At 39.0% G+C, this 27,292-nt stretch overlaps 1 protein-coding gene across 2 annotated transcripts; it reads right to left on the bottom strand.

Moving 5' to 3' along the window:
- Nucleotides 1-6,196: 6,196 nt before the first annotated feature.
- Nucleotides 6,197-27,037, bottom strand: zgc:113232 (collagen alpha-2(IX) chain). Of its 2 annotated transcripts, none has more exons than XM_015949961.3 (26): nucleotides 26,901-27,037; nucleotides 25,664-25,751; nucleotides 25,277-25,345; nucleotides 24,738-24,880; nucleotides 24,063-24,203; nucleotides 23,713-23,766; nucleotides 23,554-23,607; nucleotides 23,119-23,172; nucleotides 22,896-22,949; nucleotides 22,030-22,083; nucleotides 20,584-20,637; nucleotides 20,395-20,448; nucleotides 20,252-20,305; nucleotides 19,863-19,907; nucleotides 17,842-17,895; nucleotides 17,723-17,776; nucleotides 17,130-17,183; nucleotides 13,320-13,391; nucleotides 12,998-13,033; nucleotides 12,604-12,648; nucleotides 12,451-12,483; nucleotides 8,244-8,390; nucleotides 7,910-8,086; nucleotides 7,677-7,767; nucleotides 6,704-6,781; nucleotides 6,197-6,571 (listed from the first exon to the last, which is right to left on the bottom strand). In XM_015949961.3, exons 1-26 carry the CDS (start codon nucleotides 26,919-26,921, stop codon nucleotides 6,366-6,368), a joined length of 1,986 nt encoding a protein of 661 aa, XP_015805447.3. In that variant the 5' UTR covers nucleotides 26,922-27,037; the 3' UTR covers nucleotides 6,197-6,365. The 2 variants fall into 2 exon arrangements, with proteins under 2 accessions (XP_015805447.3, XP_054596931.2); XM_054740956.2 differs by having other exon boundaries at nucleotides 25,664-25,748.
- Between the last annotated feature and the right edge of the window lie 255 nt (nucleotides 27,038-27,292).

Genomic DNA, 27,292 nt, shown 5'->3' with positions numbered 1-27,292 from the left:
ATGCTCATCCGTTGGTTACTCGAACACAAAAATATTGCTTGTTTGCAATGATTAAGGTATCTACTGCCCCCTATCGCCAGGGAAAATACACACCGTCTCTCTAAAGCGTTAATTTTTAAGTAAAGGTGGCTGCCACAGCTAATTAACGTTAAACCTTATAAATGAAAGATCAGTCAATGAATTTGACAGATGTTGACCTAAAAAATAAGTTAGCTGTAGTAAATAGTCATCACATTTAGAAAAGTGTTACAGCATTTATACATTGTTGTTCTTTCCCCTTCAGGCTCTGCTGTCTGGATGCTGCTAACTTTTGGATGCATTCTCCTTTGCATCATCTAGGAGCTAACTTCACTGACACGGTACTCCTCTCCTTTGATCCTTGTCTTCTGCACTTTATTTCCATGCTCTTCCCTCAGGGCTAAACCATTCTTTTTATTTAAAGTTTCTTCAGGCACACATTTTCAGTAAAGTCCGAGCAGCGACAAATGAGGAATTATATATTTATTTTTATTTTTTTTTTACTTGTCAGGAATATTGTTAAATATCTTGTGGGAGCAGAGTGAGAATAAATGTTGAGAATTAGTCCCAGAAGTGTTTTTACCTGCCTAAAACTAATCATTAAGAACTGAATATGTCATGATTTCACAGAAAAATAACAAGCCACTTTAGCAGTATTTATGGGTTTTAGTTTTTAGTTTAGTTTAATTTAAAAAAATTAAAATGTTAATGTTTCAAATATCACCAGTAAACTAATCTATACTCTGAATGTTGAAGGAAAAAGAAATACTGTATTGGAGCAAGAGAAAGCATAATCAACATTTTCATTAGCTCACCAGCAAAATTTTACAATTTCAGATCAAGCATTTTTAACAACTGATGTTTGTTTGACTGTTGATGGATTTTGTTCTCAGTATTTCTCTTGATGTTCTCAATTAACGCAGAATAGCTTGTCAATAAATTAATTCAAAGAATAACATGAAAAAACTATTTTTAAATCTGCTCTTTTTATATTTCTCTCAAGAAAGTGTGACAGCTTAACAGTTTTTCAGACTTTATGTAGACAAACGTTTAAAGATTTAATCAAGAAAATATAAACTGATGCAGTATGGATATTACCGGGATGTATTTATTCAGCTACAACCCTATCTCCCCAAAAAAGAAATAGCAAAAAACAAAAAGTTACAATTATATCCCAAAAAAGATGTGCAGCCATGTTTTCTTTCATTAATTCAAGTTTATTTATAAGCGCCAAATCACAAGAGTCGTCTGAAGAAAAGTTAAATATAGTTAAGTTCATTAATCCAATCAGTATAAAGTTTCATATATAATGAACCCAGCAAATTGCATCAAGTCACTGAAAGGCGTCACCGTCTTTACTGCAATCCTGTAGCTCTATCTATCATTTCCACCGGACGACCACACTATCTCAGCACGAATATCAAACTGTCTCTCTGACATCTCAAAATGGATGAAATCCCACCATCTTCAACTCAACCTCTCTAAAACTGAACTGCTTGTCATCCCAGCAAAACCATCCATACAGCACAATATCTCAATCCAAAATGACTTCCTATCTCTGGCTCCTCCAAAGACAGTTTGAAATCTGGGTGTTGTGATTGATGAACACCTGGCCTTTAAAGATCATGTTGCCTCTGTTGCTCGTTCATGCCGCTTTGCGCTGTACAACATACGTAAGATCAGACCATACCTAACACAACATGCCACCCAGCTCCTGGTGCAATCTACTGTCATCTCCCGCCTCGACTACTGCAATGCTCTTCTAACTGGTCTTCCAGCCTGTACTGTGAGACCTCTTCAAATGGTCCAGAACGCAGCGGCGCGTCTGGTCTTCAATCAGCCAAAAAGAGCACACGTCACCCCTCTGTTCATTGAGCTCCACTGGCTACCGCTAGCAGCACGCATCAAATTCAAATTGCTAACACTAGCATACAAAGTCCGAGACGGTACGGCTCCCATCTACCTGAATCCTCTTGCAAAGGCTTACGTCTCGGCCCGGCCGCTCCGGTCATCACAGGATCGTCGACTAGCAGTGCCTACACCACACTCAGGACAATCCAGACTTTTCTCATGCATCATTCCACAAATGTGGAATGACCTTCCTAACACTACCAGAACTGCGGCTTCCTTTTCTATTTTCAAGAAACTCCTGAAGACCCTGCTCTTCAGAGAGCATCTTCTTAACTAGCACCTTGCCTGCACCCGTCCCCCCTCTCTACTGTCCACTCCTTGTTCCCTCCTCTCCATGACTGATGTCAATTTGTTGTTGTTACTATTGTTGTTAGCCTCAAGGGCAAAATGTCGATTATCACTTGTAAGTCGGTTTGGACAAAAGCGTCTGCTAAATACATAAACATAAACATAAATCCTCGTACTAAGCAATAATGTAGTAACAGTAGAGAGGAAAACTCCCTTTAATCAGAGGACCTCCAGACGATCCTGGCTCAGTATAAGCAGCCATCCACCATGACTCACTGGGGATTGAGAAGACAGAGTAGACACACACACACACACACACACACACACACACACACACACACACACACACACACACACACACACACACACACACACACACACACACACACACACACTGACACACACACAACATATACCAAGTAGTATTTCTAAAGTCCCATAGTCATCATCACACACTGGTGAAATTCATCTCTGCATTTGAGCTATTCCCGTGGGGAGTCGTGAGCTGCAGCTGTGGCTGTGCTCGGGAACATTTGGTGGTTTAACCCTCCAATCCAAGCCCTGAAACCTGAGTGTCAAGCAGGGAGGCCTTGGGTCCCTTGGTTATGACCCAACTGGAATTTGAAACCCGATCTCTCAGTCCCAGGGATGACACTCAACCTCTAGGCCACTGAGCTGGCTACATTGTGATTTCTTAGTAGATATTCTATTTAGTAAGAGATTAACTTTATTGTCTTTATTATAGTGAATCTATAATTAATTGAACTGGTGAACTAGTAGTAGCACATTACATGTCAAAGAAAGAGAAATGTTATTATCAGGAGAGGGAGCGTGTTGAGTGGTTAGCAGCAGTGTGCCAACTCATGGCACCCTCCATGAGGCCACCACAGCTCAGCAGAACACCATTTTAGTTTCTTCTGAGGGGAACCCTTAGAGAGAAAATAAAGTTAACACCTGAAATAGCAAGAAATAATGCAATTATAGAGAAGTGGTATAGAAGAAAGTAGTAGTGTGGAAAGTGGTCAGTATGTGTTCCAGCAGTCTAAGCCTATAGCAGCATAACTACATAAATAACTGGATAACCTAGCCTTTTAGATGGAGGCAGAGCCAGGGAGAGCCGTCTTTATTAACTGTATTCCCATGTGTTAGCATGCTTTCTTTAGCAAATAAAACTTAAGTCACACATCACAAATCAAGATTTACTTGTTTCTAAGAAACTAAATATGCAGCATTAATTAACCAGTGAGATTGCTTAAAATAATAATGTTCTAATTTGTTTTCCATTGTAATTAATAACCAAGTATTTTCAAACTGTTTTACATTAAACCTATGTAATGATCTGAAGTTGTATATTTATACACTGTAATTAGATAATGTAATGATCTGATTTTGTATATTTATACACTGTAATTAGATCTAAGTAATTAATCAGAAGTGGTCGTTTTTATCATCAGGGAGTTTACTCAAACACTCTGTATTGACTGAGAGACAAGAAAAGAGAGAGTTGGGATCGTTTAAGAATCTTTAATTTCTATAATTATAAATTCTTACAATCTACCAGGACTATCTCAATGATGAATGCATATGGATTTGGATGTTTCGTGTTGGTGTGTGTGTGTTTTGTTCAGAATCTCTAGGCTGACGTAGCGAATCTGGTTGTTATGACTAGGCTACCACGAGGCTTCAGAAGCTGATGACATGATCCGCCATTTTGCCGTATTTACGTACCCAGTGGAGCCTCCCGTGTTAGATCAGGAATTGCCAGGTCCTCGGACCTTCAGATGTACTGGAGCTGGTTGAAACAGCGGTCGCAGCACACAACGCCCGTCTGAAGGGTCGACTCAGGTAGCATCGGCAGGCGTCAACAAGTTCACTCTTATTTTGAAGGAACGTCATCTTGTTGGTTCAAACGACGGAAATCTCCAGCTTGACAGTTCTCAGCTTAAAGTAGAAAGTACAGCTGGCCAGCCTGTAACTTTCTTAATGATGACGATGGAAATCCTTAGGACCTCCAACTGAACAGAACTGAGGTTAACATGGAACTGAATATAAAATGGCGTTGCCTTATTTTATATCCCCTAATTGTTTACAAATCTTAGTAAAGCGGATTGGACGACTTTCATTAAACAACCCAGATTCTGCCCTACCACAGACGAAAGTTCTGATTGGTTGAGAATAATGTGTCATGCGTTTCCATAGTAATGTAGATCAGTCTGTCTGGTGCAGTCCTGTTTATTCATTAAACACATAACTCATGACATCTTTATTTCACAGATCATTCACCTGATTATTAATGATCAACATATGCTCTGATTAGCTTTATCACGAATAAAGTACTTTAATTAAAGGAAAGCGTTCTTCTTCTCTTCTTCTGTCTCTTCTCCTGGAATGTAAACATACTGAACCAAGCGTCCGACCTTGGTGATGTTACTGTGTGAAGGGGCAGCTGTTAAGGGCAGACCATTATAAGCTTCATAACGCTACACCCACTACCACTACTACTGCCTTACAGTAATAATAATAAAATAATACTAATGGTTAACATTCTCTGAGCTATATGCAAATGATTTCAAAACCAGTATGAAGCTCAAACTTGTTCTTCAACATTTATTTTTGATGTTCTCAGGGTCCAAAAGCAGCAGTTCAAACATTAACGATGCTTTTTCTTGCTCCATGACCTCTCAGGTTATTTTTAAAAAAGGCATTAAGCTCGGATGTGGCTAATGTTTACTGATCAAAGATATATGAAAAGCCTGACATAAACTTAAAAGGGACAAACATGAGCACAAAGTGTACTGTGCAATATTTTTTAAATTACATTTTTTTTAATTGAAGAACATATTTCTGTTTTTTATGTTTATTTATTTGTGTGGTTTCCCAGTTCATGATAAATTAGCCAAATGTGAATGAATGTGATTGTAAAACAAAGCAGGGAAAAAAACTTGAGCTGAGCACATTATACCTGTGCACTTTAATCATTCATCATGTTTCACGGATGTATTCCATAAGACATCCTCCGTCTGATGCTGTTTACTCTTACTGTGATAATGTGAAGAAGCACCTGTTTTCATGTTTTATGTTTTAAAAGTATTTTCTCAACTTTGACCTACTTTGGTGCCAATTTAAAAAAAACACTCTCATCACTGCTGAGTTTTGCATGAAATTTATGTTGTTCATATGTACAAATATGTAACTATATGATGTGTGTTAACATAAAGGATGAGTTATATATTTAACGTTTACAATATTTAACTATGATGTCGACATACAAGCTGAGTTAAATATTTCTTGTTTACTGTATGTAACTATGATGTCCGTTAACATTAAAGAGGAGTTAAATATATTCTGCTTCTTGTGCATTTAAAAAAAATCTTATCTGGATTAAAATTCCTGCAGTATTGGTTTGAATCTTCATGCTAATCAAGTCTATGTTAGGCTGTATGTTACTGTTAGAAAATTAGAATAAAAATCCTTTTGGTTTAGCTTCAATCATTAAAATTGTTTAAAAAACAAACAAAAATGTCTCTTCTTGGACATAATTTTTTAAAACAGTAATGTTTTTTTAACAGTAATCAAAATGTAAAAAAAAAATAAAAAAAAATTACAAATTGAAAAAGTATCCCTTCATGGACATAACTATAATAAAATAAACACTTATGAAAAACTAGCCTAGAAATGAGTCTGATAAAAACCAATAAAATTAAATATTATTAGTTTGGGTAGATCAGAACCTTTCATTCAAAATGAAGAAACAATAATTAAAAAAAGGACAACTGACACTTGAAACTGTTTAAAAAACATCAGACTGTTTATCAGAAAAAAAAACACAGTACTTATGATTCTTTACATATTAATATTTACATTTAATATTTTTATTTGTTCTTTTTTATTGTGAGGAAAAACTACAGAGGAAGAATAAGTGGAAAATTTACTTTTGTGTCAAATCAGAAGAGAAATGTCTCCTGGGACGTGTTATTATGATTCATTATAGGATCTGTTCAGCATCTTCTGGCTTTTCTGCCCAACGTGCTCCATTTAATCCCAGCTGTCAGACTAAGTACTGCCATAAATGCACAAGAAGAATGAACTGTTCAAATCATGCCTGCAGTAAACATCTCCTGTCCCTCTGGAGGTGTTTGACTTCAGGTTCAGATTTTTGAACTTGCAGGTCTTTTCACCAGGCCCTGCTCTTTGCGCATCACTGGTGCATGAATACTACAATCCCTCGCTTCGCAAAATCCCGGCACGCCTGGGAGTCCCACCATGCCGATTGGACCCATGGGACCAGGGAAGCCACGAGGACCGCGGGGACCATCCATCCCATTTTTAGGTTCTGCTGGGTCACCTGGTGAACCTGGAAAGGTCATGGAAATAAAGAAAATTACTACTTTAAAGGATATATTGAGTAATTAAGGATGTGTGTTTTGTTCACATCCAAAAAAAGGACCTAAAATCCCAACAATAGGAGAAGTTCTGCTTATATCACCTCTGAGTCCCTGAGGTCCATCCAGTCCCGGCAGTCCTTTGCCCGGATCACCTCCCATGCCTTTAGATCCCTTCTGACCTGTTCGTGAAAACACATGAAGTTTGAAGGAAAAAGTTGGACACACACTGCAAATTTAAAATTCAGGGACAAACTCAAGGATTTTGTTTTCCAAATTGTGATTTTTGAGTTCAATGGTCGTATATTTTACATTCATCCATTTTCATCCGTTTGTCTGGAGTCGGGTCGCGGGGCAGCAGCCCAGACTTTCTTCTCCCCAGCCATTTGGGCCGAGCCTGGCAAGCCAGACTAAATAAATGTATTATTTAGTATTACTTTCAAATGATCTCCACATTCCACTGGACAAAGAATGTGACATGCTCTTGTTTCACTCTGTTGCATCATCCCACCCACCAGGCATATAGAGTGCCCTGATTGGCCCACAAAGCGGATAAAGCTCTGTGATTTGTTCACTAAGCAGATAGAGCACTATGATTGACCCACCATTATGGACCAATCACAGCTCATTATGTGTTTGAAACCCCTCTAGAGAGCTGTGATTGGCCAGCCATAATGCTGTTGGGGCTGCAGAGGTTCCAGTGGAGCGTTCCTAGACCAAACTTTGCAAAGCAAGAATTTGGTGTAGTTCACTAGGCTAACTTGAGCCAGCTCTTCCCGGGAAATCCCAAGGCATTCCCTGCCAGGCAAGAAACACAGTCTTTCCAACGTGTCCTGGGTCTTCCTTTGGGTCTTGTCCCAGTTGGACGTGCCTGGAAAACCTCACCAGGGAGGTGTCTAGGAGGCATCCTTACCAGATACCTGAACCACCTCAACTGGTTTGTCTCAGGTAGTTCTATTTTATTGCCCCTAGATTACTAAAGTTGCTTAATTCTTCCGTAAAATGTCTTAAAATAAAAAATGTTTTATTTTTAGGCCGTTGCACCCCTGGAGGAGAGTTCGGACACAAAAACTTTACCTCGTTCCCCCTCAGCTCCTTTCTGTCCCTCCAGTCCTCTGTCTCCTTGAACACCTCTGGCTCCTTTTGTTCCAGCTTTTCCTGCTTTACCCTGACAGATGGAAGCACACATCTTATCGAGCCATTTGCAAGCAGTTCAGCATCTCCATAATTAATAAATACAACAATGATTTCCATCCTGGTACATGTAACAAAAGAAAATATATAAACAGAGAAGACTGAAATTCCCGTACAGCTTTGCCCGGTTGTCCCAATGGTCCTTGAACTCCTGGTGGCCCAATTAGTGTTCTGTTGTTGATGGGACAGCCCTGGGCACATTTGGCTCGGATTGAAGCGGCGTACTGGGAGATCTGGGCCTTCACAACATCAGTACAGAGCTGCAAGACCTGCTGATCACTCAGACCAGGACCCTGAAGGACCAAAAACAAGCTATGAAGACAGTTTGTCGTCATTAGAAACCTGTGAAGATCACACGTTTGTTTGACAACTGATGAACAGAAATGCTTGACATCTGTTTGACTAAGAACATAAAGAATCGGATGATCAGATCCTGAAGATGTAACTCACAGATGGACCTGGAACTCCTTTTGGTCCTGCTTGACCTTTAACACCCAGGTCACCGATGACACCACGGTCACCGCGGGTGCCGGGGATGCCAGGTGGTCCTACAGGGCCCGGGATGCCGGAACGACCTACTGCACCTTTTGGTCCTCGCTTGGAGAAAGATACCGTCAGGTCCATAAATATTGGGACATCGACACAATGCTAACATTTTTGGCTCTATACACCACCACAATGGATATCAAATGAAACAAACAAGATGTGCGTTAACTGCAGACTGTCAGGTTTTAAATCAAATCAAATCAACTTTATTTATATAGCACTTTTCATACAAAAAATGCAACTCAAAGTGCTTTACAGATTAAAATGGCCCCATAGATCCCACATTCCCATCCCAGCCCCCCTCCCCAAGTATAAAACAATTAAAAATTACAGTTCCCCTCCCGCACCCAACTTCCAAAGTGGACATACAATCACCCGCACACACACACACACACACACACACACTCGTGAACACCAGAGGAAACAATAGGCTGAGTTCAGATGGGTCAGGTAATGAACGACACATCATCAGCGGAGCCATCTGCCTTGGCAGCAACAGATCAATGGCATCAGCCAATACACCGGCCCATGACGCCCAGTGGCGTAGGGCAGAAACCCCCACCAGTGCCCGGGCACTACCTGGGGAGCGCCCCGGCCGCCGCCGCCCCTGACCACCGGCCCCAAGGCAGAGGGCTCCGCAGAGGAAACACTGGAGGATTTAAGATATATAACATATAAAATAATAAAAGCTAATAATGATAAAAAGTAACTGATAAAAAGTGATTATAAAGATAGTAAAAGAAAACATAATCATATAAAAACACTAAGATGTATATAAAATGATAAAAATAATAAAAGAGATAAATATGTATTTATAGATAAATAGTAATCAGTTAAAAGCTAAGCTAAAAAGGTGGGTCTTGAGCCTATTCTTAAAAGCCTGGATGTTCCCTTCGGACCTGAGGTCCTCCGGCAGCCCGTTCCAAAGGCGAGGGCCGTAATACTTGAAGGACGCCTCGCCGTGGGTGTGAGTCTTAACTTTAGGGAAAACTAGGAGACGGCTGCCAGAGGAGCGCAGAGACCGCGAGGGTTTATACAGTAAAAGCAGTTCTGAAAGATAAGAAGGCCCAAGACCATTAAGACACTTAAAAACCATTAAAAGAACCTTAAAATCAATCCTGAAACATACGGGGAGCCAGTGCAGTGATTTTAAAACCGGAGTGATGTGCTCCCGCTTCCTGGTCTTCATCAGGACACGTGCTGCTGAGTTTTGTAAGAGTTGTAAACCTGAGATGCTCTTTTTGGGAAGACCAGAAAGCAGGGCATTGCAGTAATCAATTCTACTGGTTACAAAATCATGCACTAGCGTCTCCGTATTGGCCCGAGAGAGAATGGGGCGGACTCTGGCGATATTCTTAAGATGGTAAAAACCTATTTTTGTGATGTTTTTAATATGGGGGATAAAAGTCAGCTCAGAGTCAAAAATAACACCCAGATTCTTCACTTGTAGTGATGGATAAAAAGACATTGATTGTAGTTTAGGTAAAAGTTTCTCTCTCTGGGCCTCAGGACCGATGACTAAAACTTCAGTTTTGCCCTGGTTGAGCTGGAGAAAGTTTTCAGTCATCCATGATTTAATATCTAAAATGCAATTAAAAAGTGTTTCCATTGGCTGAGAGTCATCAGGAGACACGGAGATGTACAACTGTGTATCATCAGCGTAACTGTGGAAATCCACCCCATGTCTCCTGATGACGCTGCCCAGAGGGAGCATATAGAGGTTAAAAAGTACTGGGCCTAGAATTGATCCCTGAGGCACCCCGCATGTGATGCTGTGGACCCCAGAGGAACAGGTATCCAGACTCACCATAAAAGTCCTGTCTGTGAGGTAGGAAGTAAACCAACTGTGAACAACACCAGAGAGGCCGATCTGTTTTAAACGGGTTAAAAGAATAGTGTGGTCTACTGTATCAAAGGCAGCGCTTAGATCCAGCAGAACCAACACTGTTGCCCTCCGAGCATCATAATTTGTTCTAAAATTTATTTGAGGGTATTTACATCCAAATCAGGTGAACGGTGTAGGAATTACAACAGTTTGCATATGTGCCTCCCACCTGTTAAGGGACCAAAAGTTATGGGACAGAATAAGAACCATAAATCAAACTTATACATTTCAATACTTGGTTGCAAATCCTTTGCAGTCAATTACAGCCTGAAGTCTGGAACACATCAACATCACCAGACGTTGGGTTTCATCCCTGGTGATGCTCTGCCAGGCCTCTACTGCAACAGTCCTCAGTTCCTGCTTGTTCCAGGGGCATTTTCCCTTCAATTTTGTCTTCAGCAAGTGAAATGCATGCTCAATCGGATTCAGGTCAGGAGATTGACTTGACCATTGCAAAACAGTCCACTTCTTTCCCTTCAAAAACTTTTTGGTTGCATTTGCAGTATGCTTCGGGTCATTGTCCATCTGCACTGTGAGGCCCAATGAGTTCTGAGGCATTTGGCTGAATAGGACTATATTATATTGCCTGAAACACGTCAGAATTCATCGTGCTGCTTTTGTCAGCAGTCACATCATCAATAAATACAAGAGAACCAGTTCCACTGGCAGCCATACATGCCCACGCCATGACACTTCCAGCACCATGCTTCACTGATGAGGTGGTATGCTTAGGATCATGAGCAGTTCCTTTCCGTCTCCAGACTCTTCCCACCACTCTGGTACAAGTTGATCTTGGTCTCATCTGTCCATAGGATGTTGTTCCAGAACTTTGAAGGCTTTTTTAGATGTTGTTTGGCAAACTTTAATCGGGCCTTCCTGTTTTTGGGGCTCACCAATGGATTACATCTTGTGGTGTAATCCATCTCAGCGCTTTGGGCTTCCTGACAGGGTTGCGGAAGGCGCTTTATAAATAAAGCTTTGATTGATTTATTGATTGATTGGTGAACCCTCTGTATTCACACTGGTGGAGTCTTCTCTTGATTGTTGACTTTGACACCTCCTGGAGAGCGTTCTTGATCTGACCAACTGTTGTGAAGGGTGTTTTCTTCACCAGGGAAAGGGTTCTTCGGTCATCCACCACAGTTGTTTTCCGTGGTCTTCCGGGTCTTTTGATGTTGCTGAGCTCACCGGTGCATTCCTTCTTTTTGAGAATGTTCCAAACTGTTGTTTTGGCCATGCCTAATGTTTTCGCTATCTCTCTGATAGGTTTCTTTTGTTTTTCAGCCTAATGATGGCTTGCTTCACTGATATGACAGCTCTTTGGATCTCATCTTGACAGTTGACAGCAACAGATTCCAAATGCAAATAGCACACTTGAAATGAACTCTGGACCTTTTATCTGCTCATTGTAATTGGGATAATGAGGGAATAACACACACCTGGCCATGGAACAGCTGAGAAGCCAATTGTCCCATTACTTTTGGTCCCTTAACAAGTGGGAGGCACATATGCAAACTGTTGTAATTCCTACACGTTCACCTGATTTGGATGTAAATACCTCAAATAAAAGCTGACAGTCTGCAGTTAAAGCACATCTTGTTCGTTTCATTTGATATCCATTGTGGTGGTGTATAGAGCCAAAAATGTTAGCATTGTGTTGATGTCCCAATATTTATGGACCTGACTGTAAAAGATGTAAGAGGATCACATACACGTAATTATGTATTTTATTTACACATGAAAACCGTTGATCATTAGACTACATGAACCTTCTCAGTGGTCTAGTGGTAGAGTTTCCACCCTGGGACTGGGAGTTTGGGGTTCAAGTCCCAGTCAGGTCATACCAAAGACTTTAAAAATGGGACCTAATGCCTCCCTGCTAGAAATTCTGCTTTAAGGGGTTGGATTGGGGGTTTAACCACCAAATAGTTCCCGAGCTGCAGCCGCTCTGCACGTGGACGGGCCAAATGCTCTAATTTCCCTCTGGGATTAATAAAGTATCTTTGATTGATTTGATTTGAGATGTAATTTCACCAGTGTGCGATGATGACTAATGGGACTTTACATAATCAGTAATGCTTCTAATTTACTGTTTGCATCATCGTGATTTTTCATTAAATACACAGGTGACACATTTTGGGGAAAACATCATTGGGTTAGATTAATGCTCCAGAAACTCCATGTCTACAGTATCTATGATGTAATGAAAAATAATGATGTAATCACCTGTCCTTTGTCTCCACCATCACCTCTGCCTCCCTACGAGGTAAAGAGGAAAAAGGCACAAATACATCATTACTGAATTCCAGGAGTTGTGAAAAGGGGACAGTACCTGACTGACATCACCTCAAGGCACATTTTAGCCTCCTGCATATTTACCTTTTGTCCTTTTTCCCCTTTGATGCCTTTCCGCCCTGCTGCACCCTAAGAAAAAGGAGTAATGGGAAGAGGAAGTAGTTATGAGTCAGAAGTTTCACTGAAACTGCAGCTGATGAGCCAGACTATCAAAGCTTAAAAAGGAGGAAGAACAAATGTCAGATAATAACTGGGGAAATGCCTGTTTTTATATGTCAGTGTCACTTTTGGAATACTGTGTTTTATAGCTAAATTCATCACTAAGTACAAAAACGTTTGTACCTTTTTAGTCTTTTAAATCTGCATCAAAGTTTGGAGATAAAAGTCACAGCATTGAAAATATCCTGAGTTTAGTACCTTCATACCAACAGGACAACAACACGACAGCGTTTGATCGTTTTCAGTGTTAAAGACTCACCTTCTCACCGTCTTCTCCGGTTTCTCCTTTGGCCCCCTGGATGAGAAAGTTTAACTGATTATACGTGGGAATTTTAAAGGCTTACATTCTCCCAGAGTAATGAATGTTGGTTGTTTGTGATATTTGTTACTGAAATAAAAATAAAAACACATCATTATGGTAGTCAGTATGTGTGTTGTATGTCAAAAACATAGAATTTAATTCTGCAGATCTTTACTAAGGGCTCATTTATTATGTTTTCTTTTTTGTTGGTGTTCGTGGTAAAATGTATATTTCTTAATCAAAATTCACATGCACATTATTTGGACTTGTGTGTACTCACTGTCTGGCCCTGGAGACCCTTTGCTCCTGGTTTTCCATGAGTCCCAGCATCTCCAGCTTCTCCTTGAGCTCCCTGTTTAAAAAAAAGAATACAGCTTTGCATAAGTAATAAAGCGTGAAGTAAAAATCATGAAAAATTTAACAAAATCAGCTTTACTTTGGAAGTTTTAAACTAAAGGCAAAAATTATCATAAGAGTTGAACCTCCTCTGGGTAAAACCCTGATACCTCTAAATGAATAGACAGCAACAAAATAAATCCAACTTTTTTCATATTGACTGTTTTATAATGTGAACACAAATCAGAACGGAGTTAAAGGTCAGTCTTGAAAGAGGATTTTCTATCTGACCAAAAGTGAAAATGTATGTGTTGGTATATCACATTTGGTGCCACTCATAAAGAAAATCCACAAACGCATGTGAGACTTTTTCTTTGGTTCTGTTTTTGGGGTGATTTGACCTTTCACTTGATTGAAACACACCGGAAACCAGAAATGCCACTGGGACAATTTACGACAAAAACAAGTATATGAAACGGAACCAGCCATTTTCTTGTGAAATCACATAAATCTCACGTGACACACCACAGGGATCCAAACTTGGCCCAGTTCAAATCGGTGTTTAGTTTCTGTGTAAAATCCTATAAAAACTTTCTTCTTTTAAACCCAATCAACACAGTAATGGCATTTTAATAGTCATTTGATGATTAGCCACTCATATTATGTATATATACATATATATATATATATATATATATATATATATATATATATATATATATATATATATATATATATATATATATATTCACAATAATATCAGGTTAGGTCAAAACACACCTGCAATTATAGTGGAAGACCTAAGAGATCATTCTGTTTGAAATGAAACTTAGTTATACAAAAACATTTTTCCCCTTTAGGGACATTCCCTTTTGGGTTTCATATGAACTGGTCACATGGCATTTCTGTCACAACAACCAGTTCTTATTTTTATAACTTCCCTATTTTGTTTTCAATTTTTCTTCTACATAATTTTTATTGAATTAATCTGTGCAAAACAAAATGGAGATCAGATCAAACAGGTAAAGCTATTAAAACATAGCAAATGAATGATGATGTGTGCTAATCTATATCATTCTTTAAATATTTTTATTTGATTTACTTAGTTCTCAGTTAGCCATTTATTTATTTCAGTTTAATTAATACATTTTATGTGCATGAATTCAATCCTCTTAAATGAAGAAACAAAAATAAACAAAAAATGAGATTCAACAACTGACCCCTAAACAAGAACTTGGAGATGATGGGAAGAAAAACATTAAAAAACAAATTCTAGAAAGCCAAACTGCTTTCCCTCCGTTAAAGTTTATTTTTCGGTTTCAGATGTTTTTTGTTGCTACAAATCTTCTGTGCTCTCCATCAATCCATTTTCTTCCGCTTACCTGGAGTCAGGTCACGGGGCACCAGCCTAAGTCGAGAGGCCCAGACTTCCCTCTCCCCAGCCACTTGGGCCAGCTCTTCTGGGGGAATCCCATGGCGTTCCCTGGTCAGCTGAGAAACATAGTCCCTCCAACGTGTCCTGGGTGTTCCCATGGGTCTCCTACCAGTTGGACGTGCCTGGAAAACCTCACCAGGGAGGTGCCCAGGAGGCATTCTAACTAGATGCCCAAGCCACCTCAACTAGCTCCTCTAAATGTGGAGGAGCAGCAGGTCTACTCGAGCCCCTCCCAGATGACTGAGCTTCTCACCCCATCTCTAAGGGAGAGCCCCAGCCACCCTTCGGAGAAAACTCATTTTGGCCGCTTGTATCCGCAATCTTGTTCTTTCGGTCACTACCCAAAACCCGTGACCATAGATGAAGGTAGGAACGTAGAGCTTCGCCTTCTCACTCAGCTCTCTCTTCACCACGACAGACCGATACAACGCCCGCATCACTGCAGATGCAGCACCAATCTCAATCAATCAAAGGCAAATACGACCTTTGACACAGAAACCCATACTTCCTCACGTTACACAATCAATACTTTATTAATCCCAGAGGGAAATTAGAGTTTCAGTACACACAATTCAGAGATCAGACATACATGGGCAAGACACATGACAAGAATTGGTGACTGTGGTCATTCGCAACCCGAGTCGCGCTACCTTAATAGAGATAAGAGGGTTTACATGAGGATTGGTTCAGGTGGAGGGAAAAAAACGCACTTCAGAGTTACCCTCCCACCAGGAGGGCAGCTTTGGTCTGCAAACAAACACCTAAACAAATATGTAACAGACTTCAGACAACACAACATAACATGAGTTATGGGGTTTTCATGGGTTTTCATAGCATCTGTCTGCATTCCTTCGTGGGGGTTTGTTGCTTGCCGCTCAAGGCTACCAGGCCGTCAGATCCAGATAACAAGAATTTGTTTGGGTCAAGTTGAGATAATTTTCCTCTCTGCCTTCAGTCTTTAAACTGATCATTCCAGTCCTTCAGTGAAGCCAATTTTGGGTTTTTAAACCTGTCCATACCGTTCGGTGACTCCCTCCGAGATGACATCCATTTTGTGCACTAATACCGGTATCGCAGCTAGAACATTATCCAGCTTACGATTCACCTCGAGTAACGTCCCAGTCTGAGAAGTCTCCACACGGACGGTGCTTTCCGTGGGTGCGGGTCACCCTCCAATTGCTCCCGTCTTCCCAAATTTCCAGAAAACCAGATATCCTCCCACTCCAATCAGGAGAAATCCAGTGATCATCAGGCCAATTATCCACACGTCTTCGATATCCTCAATGGACAGCTGGCTGAGGCATATGATCATCCACTCCTTCCAGGAATCCAGCATATATCCCACCGGGTGTGTCCCCTGTAGACATGTGGGAGCCCCCTGCTCCGTTCTCATTGTTGAAAAAATCTTATCAACCGCATTGAATGACCAATTCATCAAATCCACGGTTAGTAAAAATAGGGTTTTTCAGAAGAAATGCAGAGAAGCGCTCTGTGGGCAGACAGGACAAAGAGCCTTGGGAAAAAAAGATAAGGGATCGAAAGAGAGAAGCGTCTGTACTCCGCGAGTGCCTATCCATCTCGCGCTCCAGCTTTCCCTCACTCGTGAACAAGACCCTGAAATGCCTAAACTACTCCACTTTTCTGTGCTCTTTATCACATAATTAAAATGCCTTTAAATCTTCAAACTTATTTGTTGACTTAGTAATGTGTCTGTTTTCACATAGCACAGAAAAATTATTCTCCCTACAAAGCAGGAAAATGTGTCTACATTAATTTAACCAATTCAAACAAAAGCTTAAAATGCTGTTAAAGTGGGTTATTTGTTTAATAAGTGCTTTATTGAATTTAAAATTGTTTTACGTGAGGATTTTATTTTGAAGTTCACTATAAGATATGTAGACATTCCAATAAAAACAGTTTCAAATAAGTTGTTACGGAGACTTTAAAAAGAACAAAAATATGTAATTTTAACAATGTGTCATTTATATTGAAAAAAGAAATTCACGTTTCAATAACTTGTGTCATAGAAGAGAATAACATTTGTACAAAACAACAACAACAACAAAAAAACATTTGCAAAAAGAGGTCATGCACATTAAGTGGAAAAAAAACTCTGCTACATAAACAATCTGACATTTGTTAGATAAAATTTTGCAGATGACAGATATTTGTCTGATGATTTGTGACAATCTGGGACTTTTTCTCTAGTTGAAAGAAATGTGTTGTCTCCTATCAGGTGCAGAATCACCTGAGGTTAGGAGATCACTTCCTCTTCAGTTTAATTCTGACTTTTATTTATTTACAATGATGTTTACTCACCACTCTGCCCACTCTGCCTCGAGGCCCCCTCACACCGTGGTCACCTTTATTACCCTGAAATGGAAGAAAAAGTAATAAACTAAGTGGAATTGTGATAATTCTGTCTTTTATTTTGAAGGAGGCAAGTATTTCCTGTAGCCTAGCTGCATCTGAGACTTGTTAAAACTTTTTATTTTTTTTGCTCATCAGACAGTGGTGCTTTTTTCAGACTAGAGTGATGAATAGCTGATTTCATGGTGAGTCAGACAGTGACTCAGAACTCCTGCATGCTCAGTCACTTCTAGAAAAAGAAAACTGAACTTTGTTTTTCTTTCAGTTTAATTATAAGATCATGTTCATCATTGTAAAACTTTCAAGAAAAATACATTTAATTTGCTTTCTGACTGTGTTTTTTGCTAAAATAACTCAAGAGACTAAATTATTTAGTGCTATTTCTAGAATTACATAAAAACTAAACATGCAGCACATTTTAATAAACACAGCAAGTTGTAAATTGATGAATTGAGAAAATATCATTGTTATATTTAAGGTAAACAGGATAACTGGGTGTTTTGAGGAGAATAGGGAGGAAATAAAATGTTTAATTTTGTTACCTTGACACCAAATGGTCCAGGCTCTCCCATCAACCCAGGGGTTCCTATAGGACCCTAAAAAAATTTATATGAGATTAAAAGTTTCTAAAAAGTTGAGGCCCTGATTTTCAGCCACTTACGTCCTCTCCAGGTTCACCATCGCTGCCTGGAAGGCCACCATGACCTTTAGTGCCCTGACACAGGAAGTAATATAACAATTTAGAAAGCTGAAAAATATTCAAGATTCAATAAAAAAATTCTAAATGATATATTTAAATTCATGTAGAAAGCCCATATTTAATATTTGATGTACAAATCTGATGAAGTTGCCATCAAGATTACATCATCATTCATTTGATTCAAATTTATTTAAATTTTGCTGAAACAAACTCTTAAGTCATTTTTGATGTAATGTAGTCTTTAAATATATTTTCCCTTTTTTGTCTAAATGTACAATTCAAAACTCCACTTTTCTTTTTCTGAGTCTGTAAACGCAACATTGCTAATCTTAAAAATCATACAGACATGTTTTTATTTCCAGAATACCAAAGTTTCAAGTGAATAGGAAATTAAAAAGTAATACAGTTCTGGTTATAAATCTGACTCAGTACTGCACTGCGCCCTATGGTCTTCTGTGAAGTGCACTTGGAGGAAGTGTGCAGTAAGGCATTGCGTAGTACACAAGTGTGCAAATAATTGCCAAACTGAATCACGGAGCAATGCGTCATCGACCGCAACTCATGCAGGGAAGCTGGTCGTTGTGCTACTTTAAAAAAAAAACCTTTATTAACAACTTTCCAACAAACAACCAAATAATTATTTGAAATAAATTTACAGGAATTTCTGCTTTATCTAAAAAAAATCCAGAGCATCATTTAATTGTCCCGAAATCAACTACTTTAATTAGAAAATACATATTTTCACAAAAGGTACTTGAGCTTTTTCTCCCACAGCAATGGATTAATACACTTTACCCAAGTCTGCACTGATTTGGACTTGGGTGAAGTGCAAACAAGGGTGCAAAAGGGGTGATCAACTTCCGCACTTGAGAATCGGGACACCCTACGCACTCGCACCCCTGGCTGGGAACGCGCAATTGAAGGGCACAAGTGTGAAAGGGCGAGTAGTGGGATCGGGCCTTAGTGTTCTCAGGCTTCATTAGCAGTTCACTCCTGCTTCTTAAAAACAAATTCCCCCCAACCCAATAAACCAGATGAACAGGTTACTGGTGACTCTTGTTATGAATTGGTGCTATATAAACAGAATTGAATTGGTTTGTTTCTCTAATAATAAAGATAAGTGTAAAAAAAGATAAGGCTCACTTTCAGCTGTGCTATATTTAACTTGGTCCAAGGACAGTTTTAATTATGACATATATGCAATTTAATTTTAACTAAGTGTGGTCAATAATTTAAAAAGATATGACTAAAATACAAAGAAATCAGCATTTGTGGCAATGAAATGAAATTTTAAACATTCTAGAAGTGAATAATTCTCTTTATGGTGTAACACAAATGTAATCTCACACACCCGAGCGAATGGAGGGAGTTTCAGAAACTATTATGATTCACAGCTGAAAGAGTAATAAATAAGCCATTAATAAGTCATACTTTTATTTATTCTATTAACCTCTTTTTCTTTCTTTTCTCCTTTAGTGAACGATCACAGCGTTTATAGTGAAAATCAAAGCCCCTGTGTCCTCGCGACACGTGACCTGAATGTTTCTGGGGCAGCTCTGTTGTCATTCCGGACAGATGGGAAAAAGTAAATCATTTTAAAAGCAGGAAAAATATAACAAAAGTTTCAGTTTCACAGGGGAATTACAAGCAGTCTAATGTGTGTGTTTACTATCAGATCCTGTTAGATCAAACAAAAACTAAACACGTTGAAGAGATTAGATATGACACATCAAAGCCTTCAAAGTTATAAAATAAAGAAGTGATATTATTTTGTGTTTAGAATCAGAAGATCTGACAAATAATCAAGGACTTTTCTACTTCCTACCTGAAGTTAATGCTTGTTACTATTATCAGACTTGTGAAAATGAAAATTACCACACGTGTCAACATATCAACCATTACAAACAGATGTTATTTCATCAGGAAAATACCAGACTTACAGAAACGTAAATGAAAATTAAAAAGCTCAAACATCAGTTTACCTTTGGTCCTGTTGGTCCGACAGATCCTGGCTGTCCTGAATAACCCTGAGAGGGAATGAACAGTTTAAAAAATCATATTATACAACTACAGAAGGAAATTAAAATGTCTCAAAATAACTTTGAGTGACTTGAGTTGTGATTACAACTTTTTCTGTTTACACAGTTGTATTTTCCAAAGGAAGTAAGGGTTAGGGTCACATGTTGTCTTATTGTACGCCATCATGGAGCTCAACAAGGGGAACTGTAACTTACAAATACACCTTAAAAGATGAGTCTCACGACCTGATTTAACCTTTTAGATGTTAAGACAACCTATAACTCAGATCAAAACTGACCAAAGTTCACCAAGTAAAGTTTCAGACGTTATATCTGACGGACTCTGGTCTTACAGTGTATCCACGCTCGCCGATGTCACCTGGAAACCCGGGTGCACCTGTTTGACCCTGAGAGAGACAATAAAATTATAAAGAGTAATAATAAAATGCCTCATATCTTTATTTTTTTTACTCTTCTTTATATTTTATTTCTCTACCTTTGGTCCATCTTTCCCCCGAGAGCCGAGCTTGCCTTGGTCACCGGGAGAGCCCTGAACACAAAACACACAAATGACAAAATATTTTATTTAAACAATTACCACTGAGTTCACTGCAAAAAAAAAAAAATCAATTAAATAATGGGGTAAAATACATTTTATCTATGTACAAAAACCCAAAAAGGTTACCTTAATACCTTTACCCCCTTTTGATCCTGAAGGACCCGGGTCACCAAGAGGCCCCTGAAATAAGTACAGATTTAAATAAACCAACTATTAAAAATTAAAACTAATAATAGTAAATATATTAAACCCAGTAGGTTTTTTTAATTGTGTAAGAAATAGAATATTGTATTTTTGCAATGCAACCTCTAATCTTATTCAAAATAAATACATAAAGTAATTAACATTTGCATGTAAGAGAATAATGTGAAAGCAAATAAATAAATAAAAAACTGAAACTATAAACATATAAAATTAAATGGGTAAATAAAAATGAAACCATGTGTAGTTTCCCTGGCAATAGGGGGCAGTACATACCTAAATGATTGCAAGCAAGCAATACTTTTGTGTTCAAGTAAGACCTAGCCAACAAATGGCCATTAGGGTCAAAAATCCCTGGGAGCACAACCTCCAGAAAAATAACAAGAACATCATCATCATCATCCCTTCATCACTGGCAAGGAGTGAAGAGATAAATGTGTAAAACAACAGTGCTAACCTGGGTCTTTGTCTTTATTCCTCTGGAGCGAAGTTGAGCAATAACCTCCATTCTATCTTTATTTCCAAAGACAATAACTGCAGTCTTGTCTTTAACTGAAGGAAGTTTTTACTGCATCCAGTCATTAACTTGCTCCAAACACTGACAGAGTGAGTCTAGGAGACCACAGTCACTAGGTGATAGAGCTAGGTAGATCTGGGTGTCATCTGCATAACTATGTACATGACCTGACCCAAGGGGAGCATGTAGAGATTGAAGAGCAGTGGGCCAAGCATTGAGCCCTGAGGGACCCCACTTCCTGGTGATCTGCTTTGATCAACAATAGATATAACATAACCCCTTTCTTCAAGATATGACTGGAACCAACGATGGTCTGCCTGTAAATCCCACCCAGTTTATGAGCCTATCAAGAGGGATGTTGTTGTCGACAGTATCAAAAAGATGCACTGAGATCGAGCCTCACCAGAACAGATGTTTTGCCTGAATCCTTATTGACGTGAATATAATTTAATGCCTTAATTAGTGCAGTCTTAGTACTGTGGTGTTGTCTAAAGCCTGACTGAAAACCACCTAGGATGTCGTTTGTATCCAAAAAGCTGTTCAGCTGGATTAAAGCTGCTTTTTCAACAATTTTCCCAATGAAAGGGAGATTAGAGATTGGTTTGTAATTATTCATCATGAAATATCATTCTTTTCTACTCTAAATAATTAGTCTAATATAAGAAAAGCTCTTTAGACAAAGATGCCTTTAGAATCAGGTGTTAATTGGAGTTTCTGACGTCAGCAAAGGCTTGAAGAACCTTAAATACCTAATAAAAAGATTAATAAATGTGGTATAGATTTGGGCCTATGAGTAGCAAAAGGAGATGAGACTTCCCACAGCAGACAGGAGGACAGGGAGCAGTGATCCTTACAGTCTCACCAGGAGCACCGACTCCTCCACGAGGGCCCTCCATACCGATGTCGCCCTGACAACAGGAAGAAACACTTATTCAAATAATAAATCAGGTCCTAATAACGCTGGAGAAGAGCTAGTAGTGAAAGACAAAAATGACAAGATAACAATAAATGCTTAAATATATGAAAGCTTCTCTGCTGAATAAAACTCAGTGAAACAGGAATAAATCAATGTTATTTTCACATTAAAGAACGAGAGACAAAAAAGACATAATTTTGAAGTTAATGCTAGGAGATTGTCTTTTATTAGTGTCTTTTATTAGTTCTGTACTAAAGGTCCTAAAAATGCAGAGATCTTTTATTATAATGAAATTCATTACAGATGTTTGCTCATTAGGAGCCAAACATACTTCAGTTAAACCAGACTTTATATGACCTGTTAACAGCTTGTTTTATTAAAGTCAGTCGCTGAGCCGTGGAGTTCCACAGGGTCCTGTGTTTGGACTAAACAGTTTTCATTTCCACTTTTACACCAGGTTTAGAAGGTATTAAAGTATTTTCAAGACATCATAGCATAAATTTTAATAACCTTCACACATTGACTCTGTTTTTACAAGATCTTAGACAAGTCAGAGTAGTTTTTAGACTTGAGCACTGCATAAAGTCAATTTCCAGGCATGTAGCCATTCTGACTGGCCATCAGCAACACCAGTCATTTTAGAAATTAACACACATATACTTTTTTCACTTTATACTCCAAAATGGTCATGATCAGCAGCTGATTTTATATGAGTATGCATTGTTCAGCTATTTTAGAGATGATTGTTAAGCGCTAACTACAAGGTAGCGTGACATCGTATAGTATGGTATTATATTTATTTACCTTCAGTCCCAGTTCTCCTTGCTCGCCTGGTTCCCCTTGAAGTCCCGGTTCTCCCTAAAAAATAGAAATCTAATTATTTATTTTTGAAACAAAAGTTTTATAGATATAAAAAAATCAAGTCATTGTATTTTATTTTCCAATTTAATGATTATAAAGTGATTAATTTTAACCAAAACCCTAAGTAACTTTAGGGGGGTAAGTGGGGTTAGAATGGTGAACTCACCATCCCGCCAGAGAAACCAGAAGCTCCATCTTCTCCTTCAGGTCCAGCATCACCCTGCAAACGCCAACAAAACTCCTATTTTTTACGATGACATACAGCAGAAACCTGTGCCTTATTGTCTCAGTTAGATGCTTATGTATACAACAATAAAATAATATTTACCCTTTTCTACTGTTCAGACATGGTGGAGCCTTAATCAAACTAAAAAAGCTTTTTTTTTTTTTTTTTTTTTTGCATTACCTTCACTTTTACTTGCTGCTCATTGGCTGCTGCTTCTATTAATCACAAAGTGTGAATGTTGGTTTCAGTCTTTATTTTGGTGTTTCCCCAGGTCTTACTTTCACTTTCATTTATTGTTTACTATAATACTGAGATTTCCTGAACTGAGTGTGAAGTGAAAGTAAAACAGAAACTGTTGATAGAGGATCTACTCACAACTGGACCAGGGTCCCCTCTTCTTCCCTGAACTCCTTTGGCTCCTTTGTAACCCTAAAATAAAAAACATCATTGTTCAAAATAAAATCAAACAGGCAGTTTTGGTTTGCTCTGTCAACTATTTAGTCCTAATTAAAACATGTACTGGAGGAGTTTTACCTCTCTGCCCTGAATCCCTGGAAGACCAGTTTGACCCTGCAGACCTCTTGATCCCTGAAAGACAAAAAATATTCAGCTTACATTTAAATAAAGATGAAATCCACTGATTTAAGCAGTTTTCACACGCATTTCTGACTTGAAATGTTCTAAAGATGTCACAGAAATGAATAAAATCCTAAGCTTCAGGGAATTTCAGGTACAAAAAAGAAGAAACATTTTATGCAAACCAATAAAAACGAACAGCACTTCTACCTTAAATAACACTGTGATTTTTACTAAAGAAAAAAGAAAGGGAGTGTATTTAATAATTTCTGTTAGCAGGCTAGTTTATTATAAAGCAGACTTGATACCTTCGGTCCTGCAAAACCAGCAAAACCAGGTTGTCCGGGTTCACAATCACACTCCGTTGGTCCCTCCTCTCCAAGCGCCGCATCACCTCCAGATTCCTCTGAAGAGTCCGAGTCAGGCCCTCTTGGGTATTTAAACGGTACCTGAAACAGATCATCATTACAGTGCTGCAAATTTAAATCAATGCCTACACAGCTGTGGTCACTGCTGCATCAATTTATTAATGTTTTTTATTTTTTTTATTTTGCAGTTTCAAGTTTGAGATATTAAAGTTATTCCATACAAGATAGATTTATCACAGCTTCCTGTGTGTTACATCTAAACTCTGCCTTTGGGGATTTGTAGAGGCAATAAAAAGGCATAACCATTTAGTCGTGTGTGTGTGTGTGTGTGTGTGTGTGTGTGTGTGTGTGTGTGTGTGTGTGTGTGTAGGGGGCCGGTGTTCTGTTCAATCACCAGAACACCTGGTTGAAATGTCTGCTAAGGTAATGAGTGTTTTGTTTACATCATCCTGTATGTAAATCGTGTGTCCAGCTTCTATGATTTAACTTCTGTCTTAATTTTGCAATAGTTGATTTAGCGAGGAAAAGTACATTATTTGTTTTTAAATTCAACAAATGTTCTTTTTCTAAGTTTCTTTAGCTGCCGTACGGATATCTAGCCTTCAGTCGTCCCACCTGCATGGTCTCTTTGTCCTCCTTGGCGTAGTGGGACTCGGTGGTGGCAACAAAAGGAAAGGTGTCCTCAGTGATCATGGTGACCCCGGTGGGGTTGTAGTCTTCCTCCGGCTGCTGGTCCTCATCATAGAGGTGAGTGGGCTCTGGATGGTGCAGCAAAAAAAAAGATTTTTAAACATTTTAGAAATTTAAATTAGACTGCATGGTAGTGCAGTAGGCAGCATAGTTGCCTTGCAGCATAAAGGTCACAGGTTCAAGTCCCTAGTGCAGCATTTCTACATGGAGTTAGCATGTGCTTCCCATGCATGCAGGAGCTTTCTCCAGAAACTCTGGCTTCCTCCCACGGGCCAAAAACGAGCTTGTTGGGTTAACTGGAGACTAAATTGTCCCCAGGTGTGGTTGTCTCTGTGTTGGACAGGAGACTGGTCCAGACGAGTGAGGACATCGGATCCTGGATCCTGATCCATCAGGTGTTTTGTTTTTGGTAAAGTTTCTTCTTTTTGTTTAATAAAAGATAAAAACTATTAAAGTTGTCTCACCAGGTTGATGAGAATCGGTGCCGTCATAGCGGTCGACCGCAGGCGACTCTTCATAGATATGTTTCTCACCTGCACAAAACAGACGAGTAATGGTGCTTTAGGAGTTGCTCATGCAAGCTGGTTTTGCATCAAGTGCAAACATGGAGTGATGCTGGTGGCCCGTGTTGACTCAGATTAGATTAAAAGTAGAAGAAACCAGTTAAATGGTGACAACACATCATATTGTTTGGTCATTTAAATTCATGAAAATGTTTTTTTTGATGATTTTTAGATTAAATCATTTTTAAAAAAAATACATCTTCATTAGAGTTCTTTTACATACATACTTTTGAAAAAGATGCTAAAATGTGACGATGTGAAAAACAGGTGGAGGAACCGAGTTCTGACCTGAGTGGTATCCAGAATATTCCTCCTGGCAGAAACAGGAGACGATACACAGCGCCAACATGAGGAGCTCTGAGAGGAAGGAAACCTGCTGAAAACACATAAAGAATCTAATTTCTGAAAGTTATTAAACAGACTAAAGCTAAACTGGCCTCCTCTGGTCCTTAAACAACCTCAAAATGCTGCAACAGTTATTCTGGGATCAGTTAGAAACACCGTAAAGGATCATTACTGAGGTATAAGATCATCCAGATGAACAAAACTCATGGATTTAATCCTTTAATTTACTTTAGTTGCAGTGAAAAGGTCATGCTTGGGAATTTTGTCCATTTTTATACTCAGGATGGCATTTAGACGATGGTGTGGACCACTTCCACCCATTTTCCTGCCAGTTTTGACACCATGTTTATTTATATTGGGTTTAAAATTGTAATTTATTTTTCAGAGGTTGCCTTCTTTAGTTCTGCTGCCAGTGGATGAGATGTATTGGGGATTTGGGTGAGAACTCAGCAGACTGAGGTTTCTTTGTCAGGATGAAACCGTCTGGGCTCTTCTCAGACTCATCTGACATTCCTGAAGCTGCACCGTGAGGTTTGAACGTCAACCAAGATAAAAACGAGCCTGACCAGACACACACTGCTTCAAACCGGTGCACAAAGTCTGCAAAACCTCAAACAACGTCCGACGTAAATCTTATCCAGATCTTTGATTTGTCAAAATATGCAAATTATCTAAATATTTTAATGACGTCAATCTTTAAGCATCTACTGTATGTCACTTTTTACTTTCTTTCATTGATCAATCGTGTAAAATCTGGACATGTTCATGAGAAAAATCAAGATTTGGCAGAAAAATCCTGAACTGCTGGAATGTGAGGTGAGAAGTACCCTCCTCTGGCTGAGATTCATCCTGTTGTTTCTCGACGAAGGCTGTGTATCTTTGTTTAGTCTTGAAAATAAAACCCATAAAGACTCAAAATCAACAACAGAAAAAGCTCAACAATAAAAGTTCTGTGAAATCTAATCGAATTACTCTCAACTCATCCTGAAAAAGTGAAACATGTAAACAAATGATGCCAAAATCACATTTAAAAAAATGCTGGACAGAGCTGCAGAATGATTCTGAAGCATTTTGTCCAACATTCTAGCTATAAGTAATAATTATCTAACTGATAAACCGAATCCCAAATAATCCGAGTTTATCCCACATCCTCAGACAAAACCACAATTTCTCCACTTACCTTGTCACAGGAGGCCCCCATGATGCTGCAAAGCCCGTCTTATTTGAATCAGAACCTAAACAGAACTATTTCAGCAATAAAACTCTCCGTGGACCAGTTCACCTCAGCATGATCGCTGTAATGGATCTCCCTGCCCTACCAGCCTCGTGGCTGCCTCTCGAGGATCCGTCAGGCTCCCCGGCACCGACGGAGTCCTCCTGGTCTTTTACCTCTGCTTCTCAACAGGGTGAGAAATACCTGCCCCTGAATGCAGCATCTGCAGGGAAAGACCAGGTTGGAGTGTTTTAATTATCATTTAAATGAAGGGGTTAAAAGTTAACAATGACTCAATCTGAAGTTCAAATAAAAGCAATAAAATTAATAAATTCAAGCTAAATATTAATCCCAACGTG

The sequence above is a fragment of the Nothobranchius furzeri genome, chromosome 5 (assembly GCF_043380555.1).
Source record: "Nothobranchius furzeri strain GRZ-AD chromosome 5, NfurGRZ-RIMD1, whole genome shotgun sequence".
In the NCBI taxonomy this organism is placed as follows: Eukaryota; Metazoa; Chordata; class Actinopteri; order Cyprinodontiformes; family Nothobranchiidae; genus Nothobranchius; species Nothobranchius furzeri.
The sequence above is the reverse complement of the archived record's forward strand: the minus strand, read 5'-3'. Positions and strand labels throughout refer to the sequence as shown.

Excerpts from the sequence above, each read along its gene's own strand:
- zgc:113232 (XM_015949961.3), bottom strand. The coding sequence starts at position 26,921 with ATGGGGGCCTCCTGTGACAAG. Across the intron at positions 24,881-25,276 it reads CACCGATTCTCATCAACCTG|AGCCCACTCACCTCTATGAT; the intron begins GTGAGACAACTT and ends TGCACCATCCAG. Across the intron at positions 17,184-17,722 it reads CTGGACCATTTGGTGTCAAG|GGTAATAAAGGTGACCACGG; the intron begins GTAACAAAATTA and ends CTTCCATTTCAG.